Source organism: Clinocottus analis, unplaced genomic scaffold, assembly GCF_023055335.1.
Source record: "Clinocottus analis isolate CAN_PGR_092001 unplaced genomic scaffold, fCliAna1.0.p SCAF_38, whole genome shotgun sequence".
Lineage (NCBI taxonomy): Eukaryota > Metazoa > Chordata > Actinopteri > Perciformes > Cottidae > Clinocottus > Clinocottus analis.
The window spans coordinates 1,137,873-1,160,539 of NW_027176131.1; the positions used below are offsets into that span (position 1 = coordinate 1,137,873).

Consider the following 22,667-nt stretch of genomic DNA (forward strand, 5'->3'; position numbering starts at 1 on the left):
TCAAACAAAGTATAGTATGACATTGTAAACCCACTTTTTTGATACCATATACTATATGTTTTACATACAATAATAACTATTCTATTTACAACACTGTGACACTCAAAGACACGTTCATAAACATGCTGTTGGAGAGATTAATAGGATAGTTGGAAAGCTTGTCATCCAAATGTGAAAATAGGACAAATGTTCATACAGATGTCAGTGTATCTTATAAAATTGTGTTGTGAAAATAACAAAGCATGTCAAAACAAATGTCAAAGAAACAACACAGTGTATAGCACCGTGTAAAATGTCAACTAATTTATTATGTCAAACTACACTCAACATTTTATAATAACTCATTACATACTATGATTTTTATTCCTTACAAATGACAATTCATGACAAACTATAACGTGACGATTTTGACACTTTTTGGACAAACTATAATAGTCAATGCCATTCTATATTTTACTTTCTATAGCTTTTTCATGACATACTTTGACACTTATGACTGTAGAGTAGTGGACTGTATATGTGTGTATATATATATATATATATATATATATATATATATATATATATATATATTAATTACAGGTAAATGTACTCATAGTGTAGTCCATGTGACCTACATTTATATATATATATATATTTATATATATATATATATATATATTTATATATATATATATATATATTTATATATATATATATATATATATATATATTTTATGTGAAGAATATATATCTTTATATATATATAATTATATTTTTATATAAATGTAATTTTATATATATATATATATATATATATATATATATATATATATATATATATATATATATATATATATTACATTTATATATAAATGTAACAGTCACATGGAGTAAATTCAAGATGAATAGAAACGGTTTAATTTTAGTTAAACTTCTCCTGTAAACACAAACTAAATTCTCAGCATGTACTCGCATACAAAACACACACGCACACACACACGCAATATGTGTGTGTGTGTGTGTGTGTGTGTGTGTGTGTGTGTGTGTGTGGTTCCCTCGCTGAGCGGTGCTGCAGCTCTTCAATCACATTCACGCAATAATTAAAAAAAGAAGTCCTCCCTGCAGACGAAGCGTCACGTGACTTCTCCCCCGGAGCGTCCGACTGAGAGTCCACTTCAGACTCGGAGAGAGAAGGAGGAGGAAGAAAAAAAGAGGAGGAGAAGGAGGAGAAGAAGTCTCGAAACGCCACCACGGAGAGAGAAGACCCGCGTGTCACCCTCCCCGCACCGCCATGGCTCTGCGGGACGAGCTGCTGCGGTCCATCTGGCACGCGTTCACGGCCCTGGACACCGACCAGAGCGGGAAAGTCTCCAAGTCTCAGCTCAAGGTAACCTGGCGGCGCCGCGCGCGCGTCCCCGCGAGTCCGAGCTGGCGTCCGGCCGAGAAGGAAGTTCATGTTTGGGATCTTTTTGTTGTTGTTGTTGTTGTTGTTGTTGTTGTTAACTATATACAAAAACAGCTCGGGTTGTTGCGCGCGGGGCTTCTGTTGGAGCAGCGGACACGCACCTGCTTCTGGATGTGATGACAGCAAGTAGTGCGCCATGAATCCGCGGAGGGATATTGCAGCGCAGCGACCGCTTATTGTCAAGAGGACGTTGTTGTGTATCTCACGTAAAAACGTAAAAATCACAACATAAAGCACAAAAAATCTGGGTTTATAACCTCGTGATGAAGATCTTTGATTGTAAAAGTGCTGCATTAATAACGTTACTCTTCATGATGTCACAGTAAAAGTGCTGCATGTGGAGAACTTCACTGTGACTCTCAAACTATCGTTTATTATTTATTTATTTATGCAAAAGAAGGATTTCCCACAGCAATGATGGTTATTATTATTATTACAGATAAATCAATTGCTTTTGTGAACATTGTGAAAATGCTGAAAGACCAGAAAAGTAGCAAATCCTCATATTTGTGACGCTGAGCAGCAAAATGTGACGAATAACTAACTAACTATTTACCTGACGATGTTCTGTGTGCCAAAAAACTCTTAAGTAAAGCTGAATTGAAATAAATAGTGGAGTGGAATATTCTCTCAAAATGTATTGAAGTAGAAAAGCGTCAAAAAGTACCACGAAGCAGAAGCAGAGTACTTGAGTAAATAATAATAAACAATAATAATCCTCCATGTCAGAAACTAGTCTTCTTGTTAACTAGTTTTTTTAATATATATGTTGTCTAAATGTTCTTTTTTTAAATCTATTTTGCACTTTATTATCTTCTGTATTCACTTTGTGTTGAACAGGAGAGAAACGTTGTTTTTTTAAAAGTCTTCTGTATGTTTGCACGTGTGGAACGCACGGCTAAACGGTGAAAGGTTTTAGTTCCAGAGGAGTAAAGAGAGTAAAACGAGCCGACACGCCCACATACCTGCAGCCGCGTGGCCGACGAAGGTCAGCACTTGTTGTTCTTTTAAAAGTAACAAGACATGGACGCTTCGTCTTCATCAGATTATTTCTCGGTTCGCACCGAAACAGACCAGAAAGCTGCGTTTATGTGTCGAAAGAGCTGAAACTCGACCTGTTGTCACTCTGGGAAACCACAGGAAGTACACAACGTGCGTCAGAGATGGACAAAGTACACAAAGTACACAAAGTACTTTCTGACGTGTGCTGAACCCTGAACAAAACTGTCCAATACTGTCTTTTTTAAAATAATGCTGATTTCATTTCATTTGGCCGTCACGCTGCAGAGGACGAACAGCTGCTGGCAGCATGAGGTCACTGGACCTTGATGACATCACACGATGACATCACACGATGACATCACACCAGCACCTGCTTCCAGGAGGAAAAAGAGGAAATGATTTAGTTTTGCTCCTGTTGAAGCAGAAACATTCAGACTTTTGGTTTCTCGGTGAAGACTCGGCCGGGCGCGTTCAACACGAGCCGCTGTTCAGTTGCATCATGGGAAATGTGAGCTGGAGCCTTTAGAGGCGGGGAGCTGGGCTGCTGCTGCATCAGGAGTTCTTCTTCAAGGTCTTCCTCGTTATCTTTTTCCTGGAATCGGCTCCTGGGAAACAACAGTTCAGCTCGCTGGTTGAAGAGTGAAACTTTCTGCTCAACTCGCCGGTGAAGAAACCCGACGATGACGAAGATGATGACGAGAAAAAAAACTTCCCGATGATGTGAAATTCAGCAGATTTTGTACAAGATATTCATTTCTTCATCGTAGTCCAATGAGACATTTTTGACTGATATTTGAAGTTTTTCTCAGTGTTTTTGCAGATGAAAGGAATCGTGAATGTTTTGAAGTGACGGGTGACGAACTCTTGCTTTCAGGTTCTGTCCCACAACCTGTGCACCGTGATGAAGATCCCTCACGACCCCGTGGCGCTGGAGGAGCACTTCAAGGACGACGACGAGGGTCCCGTCTCCAACCAGGGGTACATGCTGTACCTCAACAAGTTCATCCTGGACAAGGTCAGGGGCCTTCATCTTCATCTTCTCTCAGGGGCCTTCCTCTTCATCTTCTGTCAGAGATCTTCTTCTATCAGAGATCTTCTTCTTCTATCAGAGATCTTCTTCTTCTATCAGAGATCTTCTTCTTCTGTCGGAGGTCTTCTTCTTCTTCTTCTTCTTCTTCTTCTTCTTCTTCTTCTTCTTCTTCTTCCTCCTCTTCTATCAGAGATCTTCTTCTGTCAGAGGTCTTTTTCTTCATCTTCTTCTTCTGTCCGAGGTCTTCATCTTCTGTCCAAGGTCTTCTTCATCTGTCAGATATCTTCCTCTTCTTCTGTCAGGTCTTCTTCTTCTTCTTCTTTGTCTTCTTCTGTCAGAGGTCTTCTTCATCTTCTTTTGTCTTCTTCTGTCTTTTTCTTTTGTCTTCTTCTTCTCTCAGATGTCTTCCTCTTCTTCTTCTGTCAAAGATCTTCCTCTTCTTCTGTCAGCTATTTTCTTCTTCCTCTTCTTCAGTCAGACATCTTCCTCTTCTTCTTCTGTCAGAGATCTTCCTCTTCCTCCCTGCTTCAGACTCTCTATCTTTTATGCCCGAGGGTTCAAAGTGCAGCTTCATAAAGTAATGAAGTAATAAAGTAATAAAGTAATAAAGTGCGTATTGCAGCAGAGACGTGAGGCTCCAGGCAAACAGCTGATGGCAGAGGAGCGATAACGCTTCATCACCAGGTTTCCTTCAGGCAAAGTGAGTCAGCGCTCTGAGACTCTTCATGAGGAGAGTGAGGCATGATCGCGTGTGTGTGTGTGTGTGTGTGTGTGTGTGTGTGTCAGTCATCATTTCCACAGGGATGAGAGGATTTTCTGCAGACACTATATTTAGGATGGAAAAAGCAGCTTCGAGTGTTCTTCATGAGTGACAGGTGCAGCATCAGACCTGCGTCTCCTGAACTAAAGTCAGCGGTGGATCTGAATCCCAGATTATTTTACACGTTAATCCAGTTTTTAAATGTGGTGCCGCAGCTCGTCTTCATGGTCTGGAGACAAACGTTGTTCATGAGTCAACAGACGTCCATTGATGGACGCTCGGCTCCTCGGTGACGACCTCCATCGTCTCCGCGCTCTTTGTGCCGAGCGGAGGCGACACGGCGAGCCAGCGACTGGACGCCGAGTCGCCTCGTTGCCCCGCCCCCTCCGTGATGATGTCATGTCATTGTCTGGGGTCACCGCGTGAATGGCCGGGAATCCAGAGGAGTTGGGGGTTGAAATTCCTGGAATTCTTGTCGCATGATGTCATGGCGATGCGGGAACTTAGACCTCTGATTATTTGTTTTAATACGCACGTCTTTTCAGCGTCTGGCGCTTTTTCAAACGCAGCGTTCGGGTCATGATGATGTCATACGTGCTCTCTTTGTTGCATTGTGTCATAAACTCTTACAGAGTTTATGTCCTCTTCACGTTGTAAAGGTTTCAGTTTCTGCTGTTTCTGAGACTCAAGCAGGTTTCCTGTTAATTCCTCTTCTTGGTTTTGTTCAAACGTTCTCATGGTTTCACCACAAATGATGAATTTGGCTTTTTTTCACTCGAGATTCATCAACTTCTGAGTGTATTTCTATATTTAATCTCTGAAGTTACCTCATTAGTTTCATGTTCTCACTTTCAAGACTTTCATGTCGGAGGATTCAAAGGAAGTCGTCCGACCGGTTTCAGTCTGTGCTGCACGACACATTTAACCCTTTAATCATTTAACCCTTTAATCATTTAACCCTTTAATCATTTAACTCTTTAAACATTTAACCCTTTAATCATTTAACTCTTTAAACATTTAACTCTTTAAACATTTAACCCTTTAATCATTTAACTCTTTAAACATTTAACTCTTTAAACATTTAACTCTTTAAACATTTAACTCTTTAAACATTTAACCCTTTAATCATTTAACCCTTTAAACATTTAACTCTTTAAACATTTAACTCTTTAAACATTTAACCTTTTAAACATTTAACCCTTTAAACATTTAACTCTTTAAACATTTAACTCTTTAAACATTTAACCTTTTAAACATTTAACCCTTTAAACATTTAACCTTTTAAACATTTAACCCTTTAATCATTTAACTCTTTAATCATTTAACTCTTTAATCATTTAACTCTTTAATCATTTAACCCTTTAATCATGTAACCCTTTAATCATTTAACCCTTTAATCATTTAACTCTTTAATCATTTAACTCTTTAATCATTTAACCCTTTAATCATGTAACCCTTTAACAATTTAACTCTTTCACACATTTAACCTTTTAAACATTTAACCCTTTAATAATTTAACACATTTAACCCTTTAATCATTTAACTCTTTCACACATTTAACTCTTTCACACATTTAACCCTTTAACCATTAAACACATTAAACACATTTAACTTGTTTATTTGGTGTCTTTTTAAAACATCTCTGTGTTTGAGGGTGAAACTTCTCTCTGCATTTTTAAGGAAATTTAAATCCTGGATTTAGATTAAGGACGTCACAGGCCGATGTCAATCCAACACACACACACACGCACACACACACACACACACACACACACACCTTTGAGAGTACTTTTCCACACACACTCTAACACAACTGTCCCTCCCGTTGAAGTGGAGGTGACCGGCCCTGAAGAGCGAGGAGGGCGTCGGTCAGTCAGAGGAAACTCCACCCGCTCACACAGGGAAGCTGTGTGTTTGTGTGTGTGTGTGCGTGTGTGTGTGCGTGTGTTGTGCGTGTGTGTGTGTGTGTGTGTGTTGTAACCAGAAACCCAAGAGGCAGAACAACAGGAGTCTTATTTTACACTTGAATGGAGTTGAGGGTGTTAACAAATACTGAAAGTGTTTGTGTTTGTTTGTATGTGTGTGTGTGTGTGTGTGTGTGTGTGTTTGTATGTGTGTGTGTGTGTGTGATGTAAGCAGTGGTGCGTGTCACTAATAGAAAATACTGTACTAAAATACTACTTTGAGGTACTTCTACTTCGCTTCATACTTCTTCTACAACTCGGAGTAAACTTGTATTTTCACTCTCCGTCTGGCAGCTTCAGTTGCTTTTCAGATTAAAAGCTTTTGTCTCCTTCATCTCCGGTGAAAACCACAAATCTGAGTTGTTTTATTCACGATAAACTTTTGCCTGAGCGGAGCTGAAAGCTGACGACTCGGCACTTTGCGGTTTGCTGAAGCGCTGAAACAAGCGCTCCTCTGTGACCTCTCCTCACAGCCACCAGCTGCAGACTCGCTTCGCTCCAACGTCACGCTGTGGAGCTCCCATTGTTCTCTTCTGTGTGACTCGCTCCTCTCATATATTTAGATCTTTTTATTATCTTAAAAAGATTGTGACAAAGTTTGAAGGAACTGGCGACTTCGGTCTCGATTGCAAGACGCAACTCTGACCTGAACATCAGCGGAGGGGAAGATGTTTCCAGATGATAGTAACTTGTTGAAGTCGAGTGAGAGATGGACAGAGCGGCTCCTCCACTCATCACTTCATCTAAACATCAGGACGGAGACTCTACGAGTAGATGCAGATGGATTTTAATGGGATGAAGGCAGAAAACCTCATAAGACGAGTGAAGTGAAGGAAAATATGGTTCTGGATCTCAAAATGTGAAACTGTTCACGAGGTGAGAAGCAGACGAGGTTCAGCTCCGTGTGAAGACTTTCATGAGGTTTCTAATGTCCATGGACGTAAGAAATGAAGCTGGAGTTCCTCCTGAGGTAAAAGAGGCTCATGGGTTCACGGCATGTGGAGGTCACTGCAGGCTGGACGTCTCTGCAGCTGCAGCTCCTTTTGTGCTTTGGAGCGATTCATAAGAGCTTTACTCGTTTCTGCTTTTTCTAAATTTACTCCAAACGATGACTTTCAGTTCTGATCGTCGCCTGCAGGTGAATATGTAATGAGCAACGAACCCTTTTTGATTGACAGCTGGTAATCCTGCTCCACTTGTTTTTATCTGGCGGTTCTTTCCCACCGAACGCCTTTGTCTCCTTGTTGTTGTTGTTGTTGTTGTGAGTTTGTTTGAGTTGTAAACGCTGGTGCAGGTTGCAGGAGATGAAGCTGCAGCCTGAATCCTAATGAACATGAGGAGGAGGAGGAGGAGGAGGGAGAACGACAAGGGTCCCATTGTTTCAGAGGAGAGAGAGAGAGAGAGAGAGAGAGAGAGAGAGAGAGAGAGAGAGAGAGAGAGAGAGAGAGAGGCAGCGAGCCACAAAAGCAAACAAGACGAGCTGACACAGCGATGTTAGACGAAGAACAAAAGTTGCTGTCATCCTGCCAGCTCCTCCTCCTTTCCTCTCCTTTCCTCTCCTTTCCTCCTCCTCTCCTCCTGCAGCTTCCCCTCGACAGATGGTCCTGGACTTTAATGATTATTAAATGTGTTTTATTTCCTCACAAAAACCAACTTCATTACAAAAAACAACATAAGAACTTGTTCCTCTTCAGGGAAGTGCTAAACCGTTTTTTATTGACCGTTAAAAACTTAATTTTAGTCTTTAAAAACGGCGCACTCCGACTTTTGGTTTAACCATATTTTTCCCCTTCAAAATAAAAGCACCGCGGTCGACAAAAACATGCAACAAAAAAACAACCAAACTGATCGGCAAACAGTTTCTAACTTTTGAACTTATTGCGTTTCTTACAGTAAATGCTACTATGTGCTACTATGTACTACTATGTGCTACCTAGCAGGAAAAAAAACTTTTCATTGTGTTTTAAAAGTGTCAAAGCAAGTAATAAAATCCACATTGTTAAGTCTGGTACGATGCTATCAAGGTAGATTTGTGTCTTTTTTTACCCGGGAAAATTTTTAGTTTGTAAGTAAATTATCTCCAAATATTTGCTCTCCAAAAAAAAATTGCTCTAAAAAAAAAAAAAAAATTACTCTAAAAAAAAAGAATTCCCTTTCAAAAGTAAAATTTGCTCAAAAAAAAAAAATGTTTGAAAAAAAAATTGCTCTCAAAATAGATTTCTTTTCTCAAAAAGACATTTGTTCTAAAAAAAATCTCCCAAAAAAAATTTGCTCAAAAAAAGAAGAAAAAAATCGCTCGCAAAACCCCCCCCCCCCCAAAAAAATCTCTCAAAAAAACAAAAACCTGCGCTCTTAATCCAAAACGTTCCAAGTTGAGTTTGGGACGTAGTGCTGATGCATGACTATGTTAGCAGGTTAGCTAACAGCGGCTAACGGTACATGCACCTGATGCTATGTTAGCAGGTTAGCTACGCATGTATGATACAAGTTAAAATAACTCCTGTGAGTTTGGTTGTGTGTAGAACATGTGTGTAGCGCTGTAACATGTCAGTACTACAACTTCACCTCTCAGAGGAAGAAGCTTCATGAGCTTTCAATGGTTCCTCTCTTGTGTGAACGTCTTCATTCCAGTCACCTGAAGATCTGCACCATGTTGTGGAGACCTGGAACTGCTCTGAGGGAAACTTGTCTCATCAGCTTTGAGAAGCTAAAGAACCAGAGACACATTAGTAGAACCCCGTGTGACCCAGACGCAAGGAAAGGGTTTTTTAGAGCAAATTTTACTTTTGAGAGCAATTTTTTTTTAGATTTTTTCTTTTTCAGAATTTTTTTTTTTTCAGAACAAATTTTTTTTTATTTGAGAACAAATTTTTTTTTCAGAACTTTTTTTTTTTGAGCAAATTTTTTTTTGAGAGCAAATTTTTTTAGAGCATTTTTTGTTATATTCCAGAAAAAAAAAATTCCGAACTTTTTTTTTGAGAGCAATTTTTTTTTGAGAGCATTTTTTTTAGAGCAAATTTTACTTTTGAGAGCAATTTTTTTTGAGATTTTTTCTTTCTGAGAATTTTTTTTTTTTCAGAACAAATTTTTTTTATTTGAGAACAAATTTTTTTTTCCGAACTTTTTTTTTCCGAGCAAATTTTTTTTTTCGAGCAATTTTTTTTTTTGAGAGCAATTATTTTTTGAGAGCACAGTTTTTTTGTAGATACTTTTTTTTCAGAGCAAATACATTTTTTTAGAGCAAATTGTAGTTTTGAGAAAAAAATTTAGGGATTTTTTTTTTGCGAGCAAATTGTTTTTTGAGAATTTTTTTTCTCTTTTTTTAAGACCAAATTTTCTTTTTTTTAGAGCAACTTTTTTAATTGAGAGCAAAGATTTTGAGATAATTTACTTATGAACTAGACACAAATCCACCTCCATAGAGTCCCAGTCTCAAGGTAACTTCTTTCAGCTCGCTGACCCGCATTGAGAACTAAAACATGTCTGGATGCACATCTCAGCCACATTGTACACTGAGTGTACTTGTACTTTGTGAGTATATAGAAGTATTGTGTAGTGTATGTGCGTCCAAACGGCACCACAGGTTGTCTTGAGGGAAGATGTTTAATATTTGAAGGATTAAACAAAAGTGTTTTTAGTTGTTTGGGAGACTTCTGGGTGGAAAATCACTTTTATTATTTAGTATTTTTAGAAATCCTCCCGTGTTTCCACACAGGCGCACGCCCTCAAGTCAACACAATGAGAGTGACATCACTTCCTGTGAGGCTTTCAGACAAAAGTTCACTTTAACTGCAGTTTGTTCACTCGGGCTGAAAGTTTTTATTCTCAGAGAAGAAAAAACACAAAAAACAATCAGACGGCCGTGAGAGAGAACTCCGGATATTTAGGGTTCATTGTGAAAACCACAATAATCCACTGAGCCGTTCATTTATAGTTGATAAAGATAAGTAACGCAGTATAAACTTGTGTTTTTTTACTTCATAAATTCAACATCAGAGCCGTTAAGGTTTTAAAAAAGGACTAAAGGACCTCGAGTGTTTTTGTATTTTAGACCAAAACTCATCAACGAGCTTCATGGAGACACAATATCAGTTATAACCTTTGACCTTTTAGTTTTTTTATACTCTAAACGTTTGTTTTTCTTATTGAGATGTCACTTAATACAAGTTATGAACTCATTGAAATATATTTTTGCGTAGTGTAGAAAACTGGGTTTTATAATAATAACACTAATAAAAATCGCTTCCATCTGGTAATAATACATTTATTAATACATCACTAACGTCTCTAAATGATCAATAAGAGGATGCTGGTCCAGATCCTCTGAAGACATTTAAAGGAACAGGAAGTGTTGACACAGTTCAGTCTCAAAGGGGGATTTTTCCCAACCTGGCAACTTATAAACCCTGGAAAGAGTTTATTTATTCCTCTACCGGCAGCAGCGAGGCTCAAAATGAGAGTCAGGGCCTTTTTTTAAAGTTTAAAGAGTTTAATATTCTCAGTTTTAATTGTTAAACACTGAAGGTCTGTTTTTAAAAACTCATCAAGTGGTTGAAATCAAAGCAGAAACAAAGACTCGCTCGTTCTTCTAGAATCATGAAACTCGTCTCAGACTGAACCGCTGCCTCCAGAAACAAACCTCACTGACGTTGTTGTTGTTGTTGTTGTTGTTGTCGTCGTTCAGGTCACGGGCAACTTCGACCTCCAGGACTTCAACAGGATGTGCTGGACGTTGAGCTTCAGGAAGAATCTGGACCGCAGCCAGCTGATCATCTCCAACGAAGACGCCTTCAAGGTCTGGTGCATCTTCAACTTCCTGTCTGAGGACCAGTACCCGCTGGTGGTCGTCACGGAGGAGGTGAGGCCTTCACTGCCCCGAGTACTTTTACTCAAGTACTTCACTCTTCATGTCCCTTGAAGTACTTTCTACTTCTACGCTGCTAACATCTCAGAGGGAAATAGTTTCCCTGTTATGATTTCTGCACAAAAAACCTAAAAGTTAGGCTACTAGCCGCTGCTAGCTTCGGTGGGTGTCCCTGCTGTAGCATGCTAGCGCTGCTGCTAGCTCCTCGCTCCTGCTAGCTCCTCGCTCCTGCTAGCTCCCTGCTGCTGCTAGCTCTCCGCGAGCACCCTGCTATAGCAAGCTAACGCTGCTGCTAGCTACCCGCTGCTGCGAGTTGAGCTAGCAGGAAACTAGCAGCAGTGCTAGCTGGCTACAACAGGGAGCTAGCGGACTATTTTTTTTTTAAATTATTTTTTTAAACAGGTTTTTTTAAGTACTTTTTAGTGCAAAAATAATGAAATTTATGGTTTCAGCTTCACCAATGTGGTGATTTTCTGCTATGTCTTTTTTTTGTTATTGATTTTTTTTAAAAATAGTACTTATTTAGTTTAAGTGTTTCTCACATCAAACTTTAGATGCTTTTCCTTAAAGTCTTTCCTGAGCAGAAAGCAGACGTTCGGTCCTCGTTTAAGGTCCTGATTCATCTGCTGTCAACTGCTGACGTCACTCCTGACCTTCCACTCAGGGAAGTTCTTCATGTAAATGTGTGAAGTGGAATCCAATTAGCCAACGTTTGTGTGCAGTAACTTCCCGGTCCTCTCACAACGCGCCCAAACGGGCGTTTGGTCCTTTAAAGATTTAAAGAAGAGCAGCTCTGCTCAGGCCGGTGTTGAAAACCGCTTGTTGCTCAAGAGCAGAAAGGGAAGTTTCCAGCTTCCTGTTCTTTCACAAAACGCTGGAGGATTTATTGTTGTGTGCAACTCACGTCGGAGCTGAATCACCGGAAGAAAATGTAGATTCATGTCCTCCAACCGGCTCGTTGGAGACGAGCAGCAGGAGCAGCGCTGGACTCGATATGAATAAACCGCTCAAATGAAAACAATGTAATTGTCCTGCTTGTGTGTGTGTGTGTGTGTCAGATTGAGTACCTGCTGCGTAAGCTGACGGAGGCGATGGGGGGCAGCTGGGTGGAGGAGCGCTTCGAGGACTACAAGCTGCAGCTGGACTCCAAGCAGCAGAGTCTGAGCGCCTGGGAGCTGGTGAGCCTGGTCGGGTCCGGCCACTTCAGCAAGGGCGTGGACCGCCAGACGCTCTCCATGGGCATCAACGAGGTCTACCAGGAGCTCATCATGGACGTGCTGAAGCAGGTGAGCGGCCGCACCGACCGCCAACCAGGAACACGGAGAAGTGCACGAAGAATGACTGAACCTTTTGGAAACAAAAGTATTTTGAGGCCTTTTCCTGGAAAAATTGCAGATGACACACAGAAAGAAATGAAAAGGTTCAAGATGTGAACATTAAACATGTGAACATTCAACACGTGAACATTCAACACGTGAACATTCAACACGTGAACATTAAACATGTGACCATTAAACATGTGAACATTCAACACGTGAACATTCAACACGTGAACATTCAACATGTGACCATTAAACATGTGACCATTCAACACGTGAACATTCAACACGTGAACATTCAACACGTGAACATTCAACATGTGACCATTAAACATGTGACCATTAAACATGTGACCATTAAACATGTGAACATTCAACACGTGAACATTCAACACGTGAACATTCAACATGTGAACATTCAACACGTGAACATTAAACACGTGAACATTCAACACGTGAACATTCAACATGTGAACATTCAACATGTGAACATTTTCTCTGTAAAGGTTGACTTTGATGAAAGGAAGTAGAACAAAGTTACAGAGGGTTTAGAACAGAGAACATTCAGGTGAGAAATCCAAAATTTACATTGGAGCTTATTTACGCAAACCATATATTTCACTTGTATATGTATATAAATATTACTTATGATGTTTAATACATCCAATAACAGCAGTTTGGGGCTTTTTCCTTTCATAAAACAAGCTGTGATTTACAGTTTTATACAACAATCGCTCAGTTTTCCCGCTTATTGGTTTTCTAAAAGGCACAGAAAGAAAAATATGCAAAAAGTTATGAATTAAATCCAATGATTCAAACTCGTTAAAACTGTTCTGTATGTTTTGTGACATGAGGAACTACGAGTGTGTGGTCCTGTGTAGCAGGTCTGTTGCTTTGGAGTGAGCGCGTTGTAACCAGACTGTGAAATGACTGTTTTAGATCATACATATACACATATATGACCCGTACACTGGAACTGATGCTCACTTCTAGGAGGTAAAATAGGTCTTGCGTCCTCAGCAGGTCCTTTTTCACTCTCTACCTCTGAACTATCATTTTAAATCTTCATAATCACACAGGAGAACTAGGATGTGATGTGTGGAGCGTTTCACTGATCCTCTCTCTCTCTCTCTCTGTCTCTCTGTCTCTCTCTCTCTCTCTCTCTCTCTCTCTCTCTCCCTCTCCATCCCTCTCTCTCTCTCCCTCTCTCTCTCTCTCTCTCTCTCTCTGCAGGGCTACATCATGAAGAAAGGTCACCGCAGGAAGAACTGGACGGAGCGCTGGTTCGTGCTGAAGCCAAACTGCATCTCGTACTTTGTGGGCGAGGACCTGGCCGAGAAGAAAGGCGACATCTTACTGGACGGGAACTGCAGCGCCGAGGCGAGAACCCAGCAGCCTCCATGCAGAGAGACTTATGAGACAGAATGTTAGACGCACAACCTCTAATGAGACACAATATCAGACGCACAACCTCTAATGAGACACAATATCAGACGCACAACCTTTAATGAGACACATTATCAGACGCACAACCTTTAATGAGACACATTATCAGACGCACAACCTTTAATGAGACACAATAATCATAATAATAATAATCTAATGAGAAACGAGCCGAGTGGAAAGACTCAAGTGGTGTAACATAATCCTCACTTGTTGTTGTTGTTGTTGTTGTTCTCTGCAGGCGCTACAAGATAAAGAAGCCAAGAGGTGTCTCTTCCTCATCAAGTCGTCACATAAAAGCTTTGAGATCAGCGCGTCGGACAAGAAGAAGAAGCACGAGTGGATTCTGGGTGAGTTCAGATTTTATTCATGTTGATTAAATCACATTTTGTTGTCGTTCTTGATGCTTTATGAAGTCAAACTGTCGGTACGCTCCTCTGATCTCTCTCTCTCTCTCTCTCTCTCTCTCTCTCTCTCTCTCCCTCTCCCTCTCTCTCTCTCTCCCTCTCCCTCCCTCCCTCCCTCCCTCTCCTTCTCCCTCTCCCTCTCCCTCTCCCTCCCTCTCTCTCTCTTTCTCTCTCTCTCAGCCATACAGACCTGTGTGGCTCTGCTGCGTCAGGGTCGGCCGGCGCCGCACCGTGAGGCTCGGCTGAAGCGCCGCGAGCTGCGGAGGAAGCAGCAGGCCGAGCAGGACGAGCTGCAGCGCAGGATGAGAGAGCTGCAGCTCGCCAACGAGGCCAAGCAGCTGGAGCTGGAGAACATGAGGGAGGTGAGAACAACAACAACAACAACAACACATCGAACGTTCATCTCCTGTTCAACATAAAGTGAAAACAGTTGATGATAAAAGGTAAAAAAGATCATTTAGACAACAAATATATATTAAGAAAACTCTTTTTCGCTGCAGTCTGGTGTCAGATCACTTCCTTTTTGTCGTATCCTGTATTTAAAATAGATGAGAGGAGGTGTAATGATGACATCATCGGGTCAAAGAGACAAACAAGGAGTTTATGTTAAACACATAAACATAACTCATAACTTTTACATGTTGATTATTTTTCCTTCAAGCCAAAAAAAACAGAATGAGCATCAGTCGTGGAGGTTGTTTCCATTATTAAAATGTAGAATACATATTACACAAGAAGAAAAACACAGATTAAACAGAAACATCCCACTGGATCAGGAATAAAACCTGACGGGCAGCTGGGAGGAAACGACGGTTCAGTCCATTTAAACTCTGGAAAACAAGACGTTCACTGGAGCTTCTGGACGTCTTCTGGGTGTTTGCACCGTCCAGACGTTCAGCGTTATCTCCAGAGTCAGGAGGAAAGACACGGAGCGGCTGAAGCCTGAGGGGTTTCCCCCCCGAGGGAGTTTCTACCTCCAAGATCAAAAACACACGGACGAGTTAAGAAACAGGAAGCAGTTTAGGATTAAGATTAAAGGACCTGGAGGAGGAAAAACATGCTCACAAAGACATGTTGAAAGGACTGTGTGTGTGTGTGTGTGTGTGTGTGTGTGTGTGTGTGTGTGTGTGTGTATCAAACAAGATATAAATAGATCTCTATATATACATATCTATATATACATCTCAGTCAGTATTAGCATCATCGCTAAAGTGACAATGAGTTCTGCTGATGTCATCACAACAAAAACAACAAAAGCCTGGAAGCTGATTCAACAACATTCCTCAGCGTATCGTCACACAACAAACAGAGTACTATCACACACACACACACACACACACACACACACACCCCGTCAGCGGCTGCAAACACAGGAATGTGTATTGGAGGAAGAGGCGGCGTTGAACAGGCGTTTCCAGTAAATCTCCCTGAACCTGATTCAGCGTCTGATGATCTGCTTCCTGTGACGGTTGAACTCACACAGTTCATCTGCTTTTCACTTCTCATCAGTCGCTTGTGTTTGTAGTGAATCATCCGAGAAATTAATTTAAATGTGTGTTTTGGTTTGAAGTCAAAATCATGAGATAAAAAGTCAAAATTATGAGATAAAAAGTCAAAATTATGAGAGAAAGTCGAAATTATGAGAGAAGAAAGTCGAAATTATGAGAGAAAAAAGTCGAAATTATGAGAGAAAAAAGTCAAAATGATGAGAAAAAAAGTCAAAATGATGAGAAAAAAAGTCAAAATGATGAGATAAAAAGTCAAAATGATGAGATAAAAAGTCAAAATGATGAGAAAAAAAGTCAAAATGATGAGAAAAAAAGTCAAAATCATGAGATAAGAAGTCAAAATTATGAGAAAAAAAGTCAAAATTATGAGAGAAAGAGTCAAAATCATGAGAAAAAGGTTTTAATGTTAATAACTGAGGTCATTTTATTAAAATGTGTTGGTGATTGATCAGTTTGATCAATATGACTGAAGTCAGTATCATCCTGGTCAACAACCTCAATAAAACCATAGAGGTGAGTTAACATGTTTAAATGTTTAATCTTCATAACGCAGCGCTGCCGGCTGATCTTAAAGTCACAGCAGATCTTAAAGGACTCACAGGAAGCTCACACACACAGAGCATATTTACAGCAGCGTTATTAATAATTCCTCACATGTTCCTCTGGCCGTTAACCCTTCACAACAAAACCCTTCACAATAAAACCCTTCACAATAAAACCTTCACAATAAAACCCTTCACAATAAAACGCTTCACGGGGATGAAAAGAGCAGAGAAACAGGACATGAAGGTTAATAACCCTCAATACAGTAATTATTTATTATAAAGAATTATGATTGCACCTCACGTGTCGCTCTCGCTGCATGTTCTGCTTTTATAAATAACAGTTGGTGAGTGGGGAAGTGTGTGTGTGTGTGTGTGTGTGTGTGTGTCATTTACACACCTGCATCCAGCATCCTCACCGTCGTCTCTGGTGTTTTCACAGCCAGCATTTCTAATCTATGAAATATTGGAAAGTAATAACAAGTTAAATCAACTTCCTGGATGGGTTTTTGTTTTTGTTTTGTTACTTTGTTACTTTGTATTTGCGCAATTTTCCTTTTTAGACACATTTGATCATCGTTGTTGGAGATCTAAGATTTAAATTGCCAAAACCCGTTTCCCTGTGATTGTTGAATGAAGCGTTTAAAGTATTTAAAGTATTTAAAGTATTGCTTTTGGGCTGAATAGTACATCTGAAGAATACTTTCCCTCAACACGAGTACAAAAACACAACGACCGTGTTGTGAGTCTCTGTGGTTCACATCGTTCACTCACTTTGTCTTTGTGTCTCAACAATCTGCCACCGAGGTGAAAGTCTCACACACATGTTGCACGAACGCACAATGAACACACACACACACACACAAAATACCACACGGAGAGAGACACACACACACACACACACACACACACACACAGATGATTCTCTCTCTCTCTCTCTCTCTCTCTCTGAGTTTAAACTGTTCCATCACTTCAGAGGTTTATCCTTCTTTTGATTTGATATTTTCTCATGAATTAAAGGCTGAAGCTGTGACTTCATGGCTCAATATTCAGAGGACTCGAGTGGAAACACACGGATCTGAACCACACGTCTGTCCGTACCATGTAACCTGCACAGGGTGAAACACAGGTGCTTGTATCTACTCTCACCTGACCTTCCTCCCTCCTCCCTCCTCCTTCCTCTTCCTTCCTCCTCCTTCCTCCTCATTCCTCCTCCTTCCTCTTCCTTCCTCTTCCTCCCAGGCTCTGGAGGAGGCGGCGACTAACGCGGCAGAAGAAGAACAAAAGCGGCTTCAGACCCAGACGGAGCTGCAGGACCGGTACCGGACGGACCTGGAGAGAGAGCAGCTGGTACCGGAACACTTCCCCGTTAGAGACATGCTCAAGGGCTTCTCATGTACTCCATTAGTAAAGAACAATATTTCACATGCATCTCCAGGTTTCAGATTAAATTAAATGTTAAAAAAAGAACAACTTGAATCTGACTTGAAGCTCAGAGTGAAGCTCAAACAGCAGGCGACTTGTTTTAGGTTGTGTAGGTTTATTATTATCAGGGATTCAGTTCATAAATCTGTTATAAAATCATTATTTGGGAAGAAATGTACCAGAAAAATATGAAAAATACATGATATCACGGAAGATAATTCAATTGACAGTGAAATATGAAGATAAAGTGTAAATCGTCCCTCTTTAGAAGCTCGATACATATTGATGACGTGAATGATCGATCTCGACCTGCTGGATGAAGTGTTGTCCTCCGATGCGTCCGGCTCCAACAGGTGCGGAAGCAGATGGAGGAGCAGGTGGCCCAGAAGTCCACGGAGCTGGAGCAGTACCTGCAGCGCGTCCGCGAGCTGGAGGACATGTACCGGCAGCTGGAGGCCGCTCTGGACGACGAGAAGCGCGCCAGGCAGGAAGAGGAGGTCGTCCGCAGGCTGCAGGCCCGGTGAGTCGCTGCAGCGACGGAGGAAAGAAACGAGCTTTATGTGGTGCAAACATCAGCATTCACCTTTATTTTGGGCGCACAAGTTGTGTGTTCATGTGGCTGTTGGCTGCCAGAAAGCAGCAGGTTCATAGAGGTAAATCTTAATGTGAACACTAACTCCTCTGTCAGCTGAGAATCAGCTGCTTAAAGACAGAAAAACTGCTCTTCGAGGTCACAGGAGAGACTTCATTTGAACCATTGTTTACTGAATTGTGGCTCAATGTACCGTCTCATTGCAAAAGAAACAACGAGTCTGAGTTGTGGGTTTCCCTCCTTCTCAACACTGCACACACTGATGATGCCTTCTTTAAAAGTGTGTTAAAAGCACACAAACAAAACCACGCACACGTGATGAATACGACATTTTGTGTCCGACATGAAGTACTTGACGTGTACTTTGTGGTGTAAACGTAAGCGGGCACGCGGGTCGAGTCGGTCCAGACGTTCCACTTGTACTTCCTCGTCTCCGCCGCGTTTCCTTCCTCTCTGCTGACGGTGACGTTCCAGCTGAAGTGTCCTGATGTTCTGCTCGGAGGCTTTAAGTCAACACACGCTGCTGAAACAACAGAAGAGTTTACTGGACGCTTTCATCCAAACTTTGTGCCAGTTTTCTTTCATGTTTGAGGGCTGATGAGTCACATGTGAGGTACTTTTATCAGCACTGTGGTTCCTGTGAGCCACCAGTTGGCCCAATATCTGTCAGTTTATATCTGATGCAAGATTAATGCATCTAAAAATAAAAAGTATGTAACAGTGGTCTTACACTTCCATTCAAATCTCCAGCTGACTTTCAATATAAAGTGTTTAATTCATAACATTAAATCTAAAGTGACTTTTACTTAAAGTCCATCGCTGCGCTTTAGCACCACCTGCAGGCTCGGTGACGCATTACAACCTCCACCTGATGGTGCAAACACACATTATTATTTAACTTTATTACTTTATTACGCAGGCTGATGAACTCATTCACACGGTCTGGATTTAGATATGAGGGTTAACATGTGATGCATCTTTTTAAGTACAGCCTAAGAACATTAACGTTATATAAATATATCCATAAATATATTATGTATGGGAATATATATATGTACATGTACAGGTTTTGTTGGTGGTGGAAATAGCTAAATTGTTGTGATCGTACAGCAGCTCAAACAACATTTTTGATTTCTTGTAAGTATGATGAGACATTTAATAACCTACATATGTTTATTTAGATATTGTTTCATGTGAGACTGTAATGAAGGCTCAGACCAGCTGGAACATGTGTCTTTGTGTACTGACCCGTGTCCGTCTGCAGGTTGCTGGAGGAGGAGGCCACCAAGCGGGCGGAGCTGGAGGAGTTCCACCTGCAGCAGCAGCGCGCCATCTCGGAGACGGAGGCGGAGAAGCAGGAGCTGGAGAAGGAGCGCCGGGCCAAGGAGAGCGCCCTGCAGGCCGCCATGAAGCAGCTGGAGCAGCTGGAGCAGGACAGGCAGGGGGCGCTGGAGCAGTACCAGGTCAGCTGACAGCAGGGAGGAAGAGGAGGAGGAGGAAGAGGAGGCGGGACCAGCAGCTCCACAAGAGCAACGTGTTTTTTCTAAATCAATTTACAGTAAAATGCAGTTGGATCCTGCAGGAGGAGAAAGGATTGACATTAAATACCGCCCGGCTCTTATTGATTTAAAAAAGTCAAAGTCCTCGAGTGTATGAGATGATAAGAAAGGTCCGGTGTTGGTAGAAAAGAAGCGCTCCCACGTTATCGCCACCACATCTCAAACTTTCACAAACACACAGTACAAATATTACAGGAAGTGAAGCAAAGAAATGCCAAATATTTATAATAAAATACTTTTGCACATGCACTATTTTCCCTTTCAGAACATTAACATGGCAGCAAACAACTATAATAACTATAATCTATAATATAATAATAATAATATATATATATAATAAATAAAATAATAAAAACTATAATAATCCTTTATTAGTCCTGCAGTGGGGAAATTTGGAGGCAATGTGCACACAAGAGACATAAAACAATTGATAATAAACAATTAAACAGAAATACAAAAAGAGTAAATAATCTATACTAATGGATTATCATTATTATATACAGGCAGAATAAATATATTTTTTTCCACAGTGTATTTCTATTGCACAGGTAGTGAACAAAGTGTTTTTTGTGTTTTTTACCTTTCATTCCAGTAAATAGAATACTTCTAAAAGCTCCATTGTTGCATCATAAATGAGGTTTTCCACACTTAATAACTGTGTTGTCTGCGTGTTTTCTTGTGGGAGCAGACGGTGGTGAAGAAGCTGGAAGACGCCGCCAACAACACCAAGACCTGGAAGCACAAGGTGGCCGAGCAGGAGGGCATGCTGCGGCAGATCCAACCAGGTGAGAAGACCAAAAAACATGTTTCAAGAAATTTAAGTCAGGAGGTAAAAATGAAACACCACAGTATGGTTTACATTTTGTTCTACGAGTGCCTGCATCATTTCAAGTGTTGATTGTAAAAATAAAAATAAAAAGTCGACTCAGTCCAGATGCACTGAGTCACTTCTACAGATCAGACGACGGCTTCCTCCCTCGGGGGCTCGGCCTTCACAGAAAGAGGACGAGCTCCTTTTTCAAGTGTTTGACATGTTCTCCCCACAGTCCAAAGTCATGGTATGCAGGGTGACTGGACTGTAATGTGAGCGTGAAGGGTTGTCTGTCTAGAAGTGTGCCATGAGACTTCAATGTCAGCTGGGACCGGCTCCCTCGCTCCACAGGTTAAGCGGTTCAGGACTTGCCGTTTACGATGCTATTTTTAATCGACAAATGCTTGAAACATTCATCTATTCCTCCCTCCCCTCCAGCGTCCAAGGGGCAGCAGCTGATCACTAACTGGGGCCCTGCAGCCTTCTCCGATGTAGAGTTCAACCTGCGGCAGAAGAAGTGGCAGGAGAAGAAGAACGAGGCGGCCCAGGCCGAGCAGAGCCTCGGCTAGACCCGGACCAGAGAGGCCTCTGGGAACTCCACATTATACACTTAACAGGGTAATATGAGGCGTTTAATAATCAGGGGGCATTAAATAATCAATGACTTGTAGACCACTGTAGAGTTTAAAAAAAGGGAGCAGAACAGAAACTCAAGTTTTCACAAGATGACGATCACTTTCGATGCAAATTAACACAAAAACCAAGTGAAGGAACGCTGAGGAGGACGACAGCTGGAGTGATAAACGCTCCGTGGCTTCGGTCTCGTGTGATTGAGACGCTAAAGATGTTTGTTGGTCGTGTGTTTTAAAGTCCTGTCATGGAGGAAGTCCTCTTTTACAAAATGGTGCACAGACGATTAGAAAAAGAGCTCAGAGGGAGGAGTCGGGTCAATAATATTGATCCATGAACCACCATGTTGGAGCCATAGAGCTGCAATCTGACTTCCTCTAAAGTTATGCATTAATCCAACATTTACCCAGTACCGACGACAGTAAACACATGACAGGAACGAGATGAATTTAGAAAAGACGACTCCATCAACTTCACATTTAAATGACATCTGCAGGTCGAGTGTAAAAGATCTTTTAATCATCGTGTAGATTGTTTATATATCTATAAAACGCACTACTTTAAACCAGAGTTACTCACGTTGTCGTAAAGTTTAAAAAAGCTCGAGCGACTTCAACTACAAACGTCTCTGAGCCGACTTTTGGGAAAACGTCGGGGCGTGAACATACAAATCAAAAGTGATTTTTGTACATACATAATGATGCTTTCCTTGCTGAAGTTATGTGCTGTAGAGTCCATGATGTCTAACAAATTAAAAAACGTCTTCTTCACTAAACATTTTCTCTTCATCGTGAAGGAGTTTTTTAAATCCTCTTCAGTTTGTCCGCCGTCTAAAACAACGGCCTCTGAAACATTTCCTGCTTGTAAATATAGTCAGAAATACGATATTTGGCCAAAATCTCACCCACAAACCAGAATGCTAACGGAACATTAGCCCCTTGTTGTTGTTGTTGTTGTTGTTGTTGTTGCGCTGTAACCACCGATGCCTTTGATACACTGCCACGAGTGAACGTTGTGATTTTTTTATATATTAATGTAAAAACCTGGAGACTGAACTACGGAGTAAAACACGTCTTTAATAACTGGTTCACTGGATTGTTTTGTCTTTGTGTAAATTATTATTTATCACAAACTCTACACACACTACTACACACACCTGCACAAACACACACTGTTGCCGTCCCCTCAGACGTCCAGCAGGGGGCGCTGGAGGGCCGCGCAGGCCGAGAGGTTCAATCAGGACAAAACCAATCACACAACAGCAGCGTGTTAATATTTAAATACACCTGAACACTTAATTATCAAACTAAGAACGTTAAGGAGGAATTTATAATGGTGTTTATGATATTCTTTTATTTTTTTAA

At 41.0% G+C, this 22,667-nt stretch overlaps 1 protein-coding gene across 3 annotated transcripts; it reads left to right on the plus strand.

Moving 5' to 3' along the window:
• Positions 1-1,135: 1,135 nt before the first annotated feature.
• On the plus strand, positions 1,136-22,390 carry swap70b (switching B cell complex subunit SWAP70b). Of its 3 annotated transcripts, none has more exons than XM_068596591.1 (12): positions 1,136-1,369; positions 3,324-3,464; positions 10,888-11,061; positions 12,126-12,353; positions 13,620-13,766; positions 14,071-14,179; positions 14,417-14,598; positions 17,529-17,636; positions 18,065-18,231; positions 19,568-19,766; positions 20,551-20,647; positions 21,112-22,390. In XM_068596591.1, the coding sequence occupies exons 1-12, from the start codon at positions 1,274-1,276 to the stop codon at positions 21,240-21,242; spliced, it is 1,779 nt and encodes a 592-aa protein (XP_068452692.1). In that variant the 5' UTR covers positions 1,136-1,273; the 3' UTR covers positions 21,243-22,390. The 3 variants fall into 3 exon arrangements, with proteins under 3 accessions (XP_068452692.1, XP_068452693.1, XP_068452694.1); XM_068596592.1 differs by lacking the exon at positions 1,136-1,369 and adding an exon at positions 3,068-3,188; XM_068596593.1 differs by lacking the exons at positions 1,136-1,369; positions 3,324-3,464 and adding an exon at positions 6,693-7,341.
• Positions 22,391-22,667: the final 277 nt, after the last annotated feature.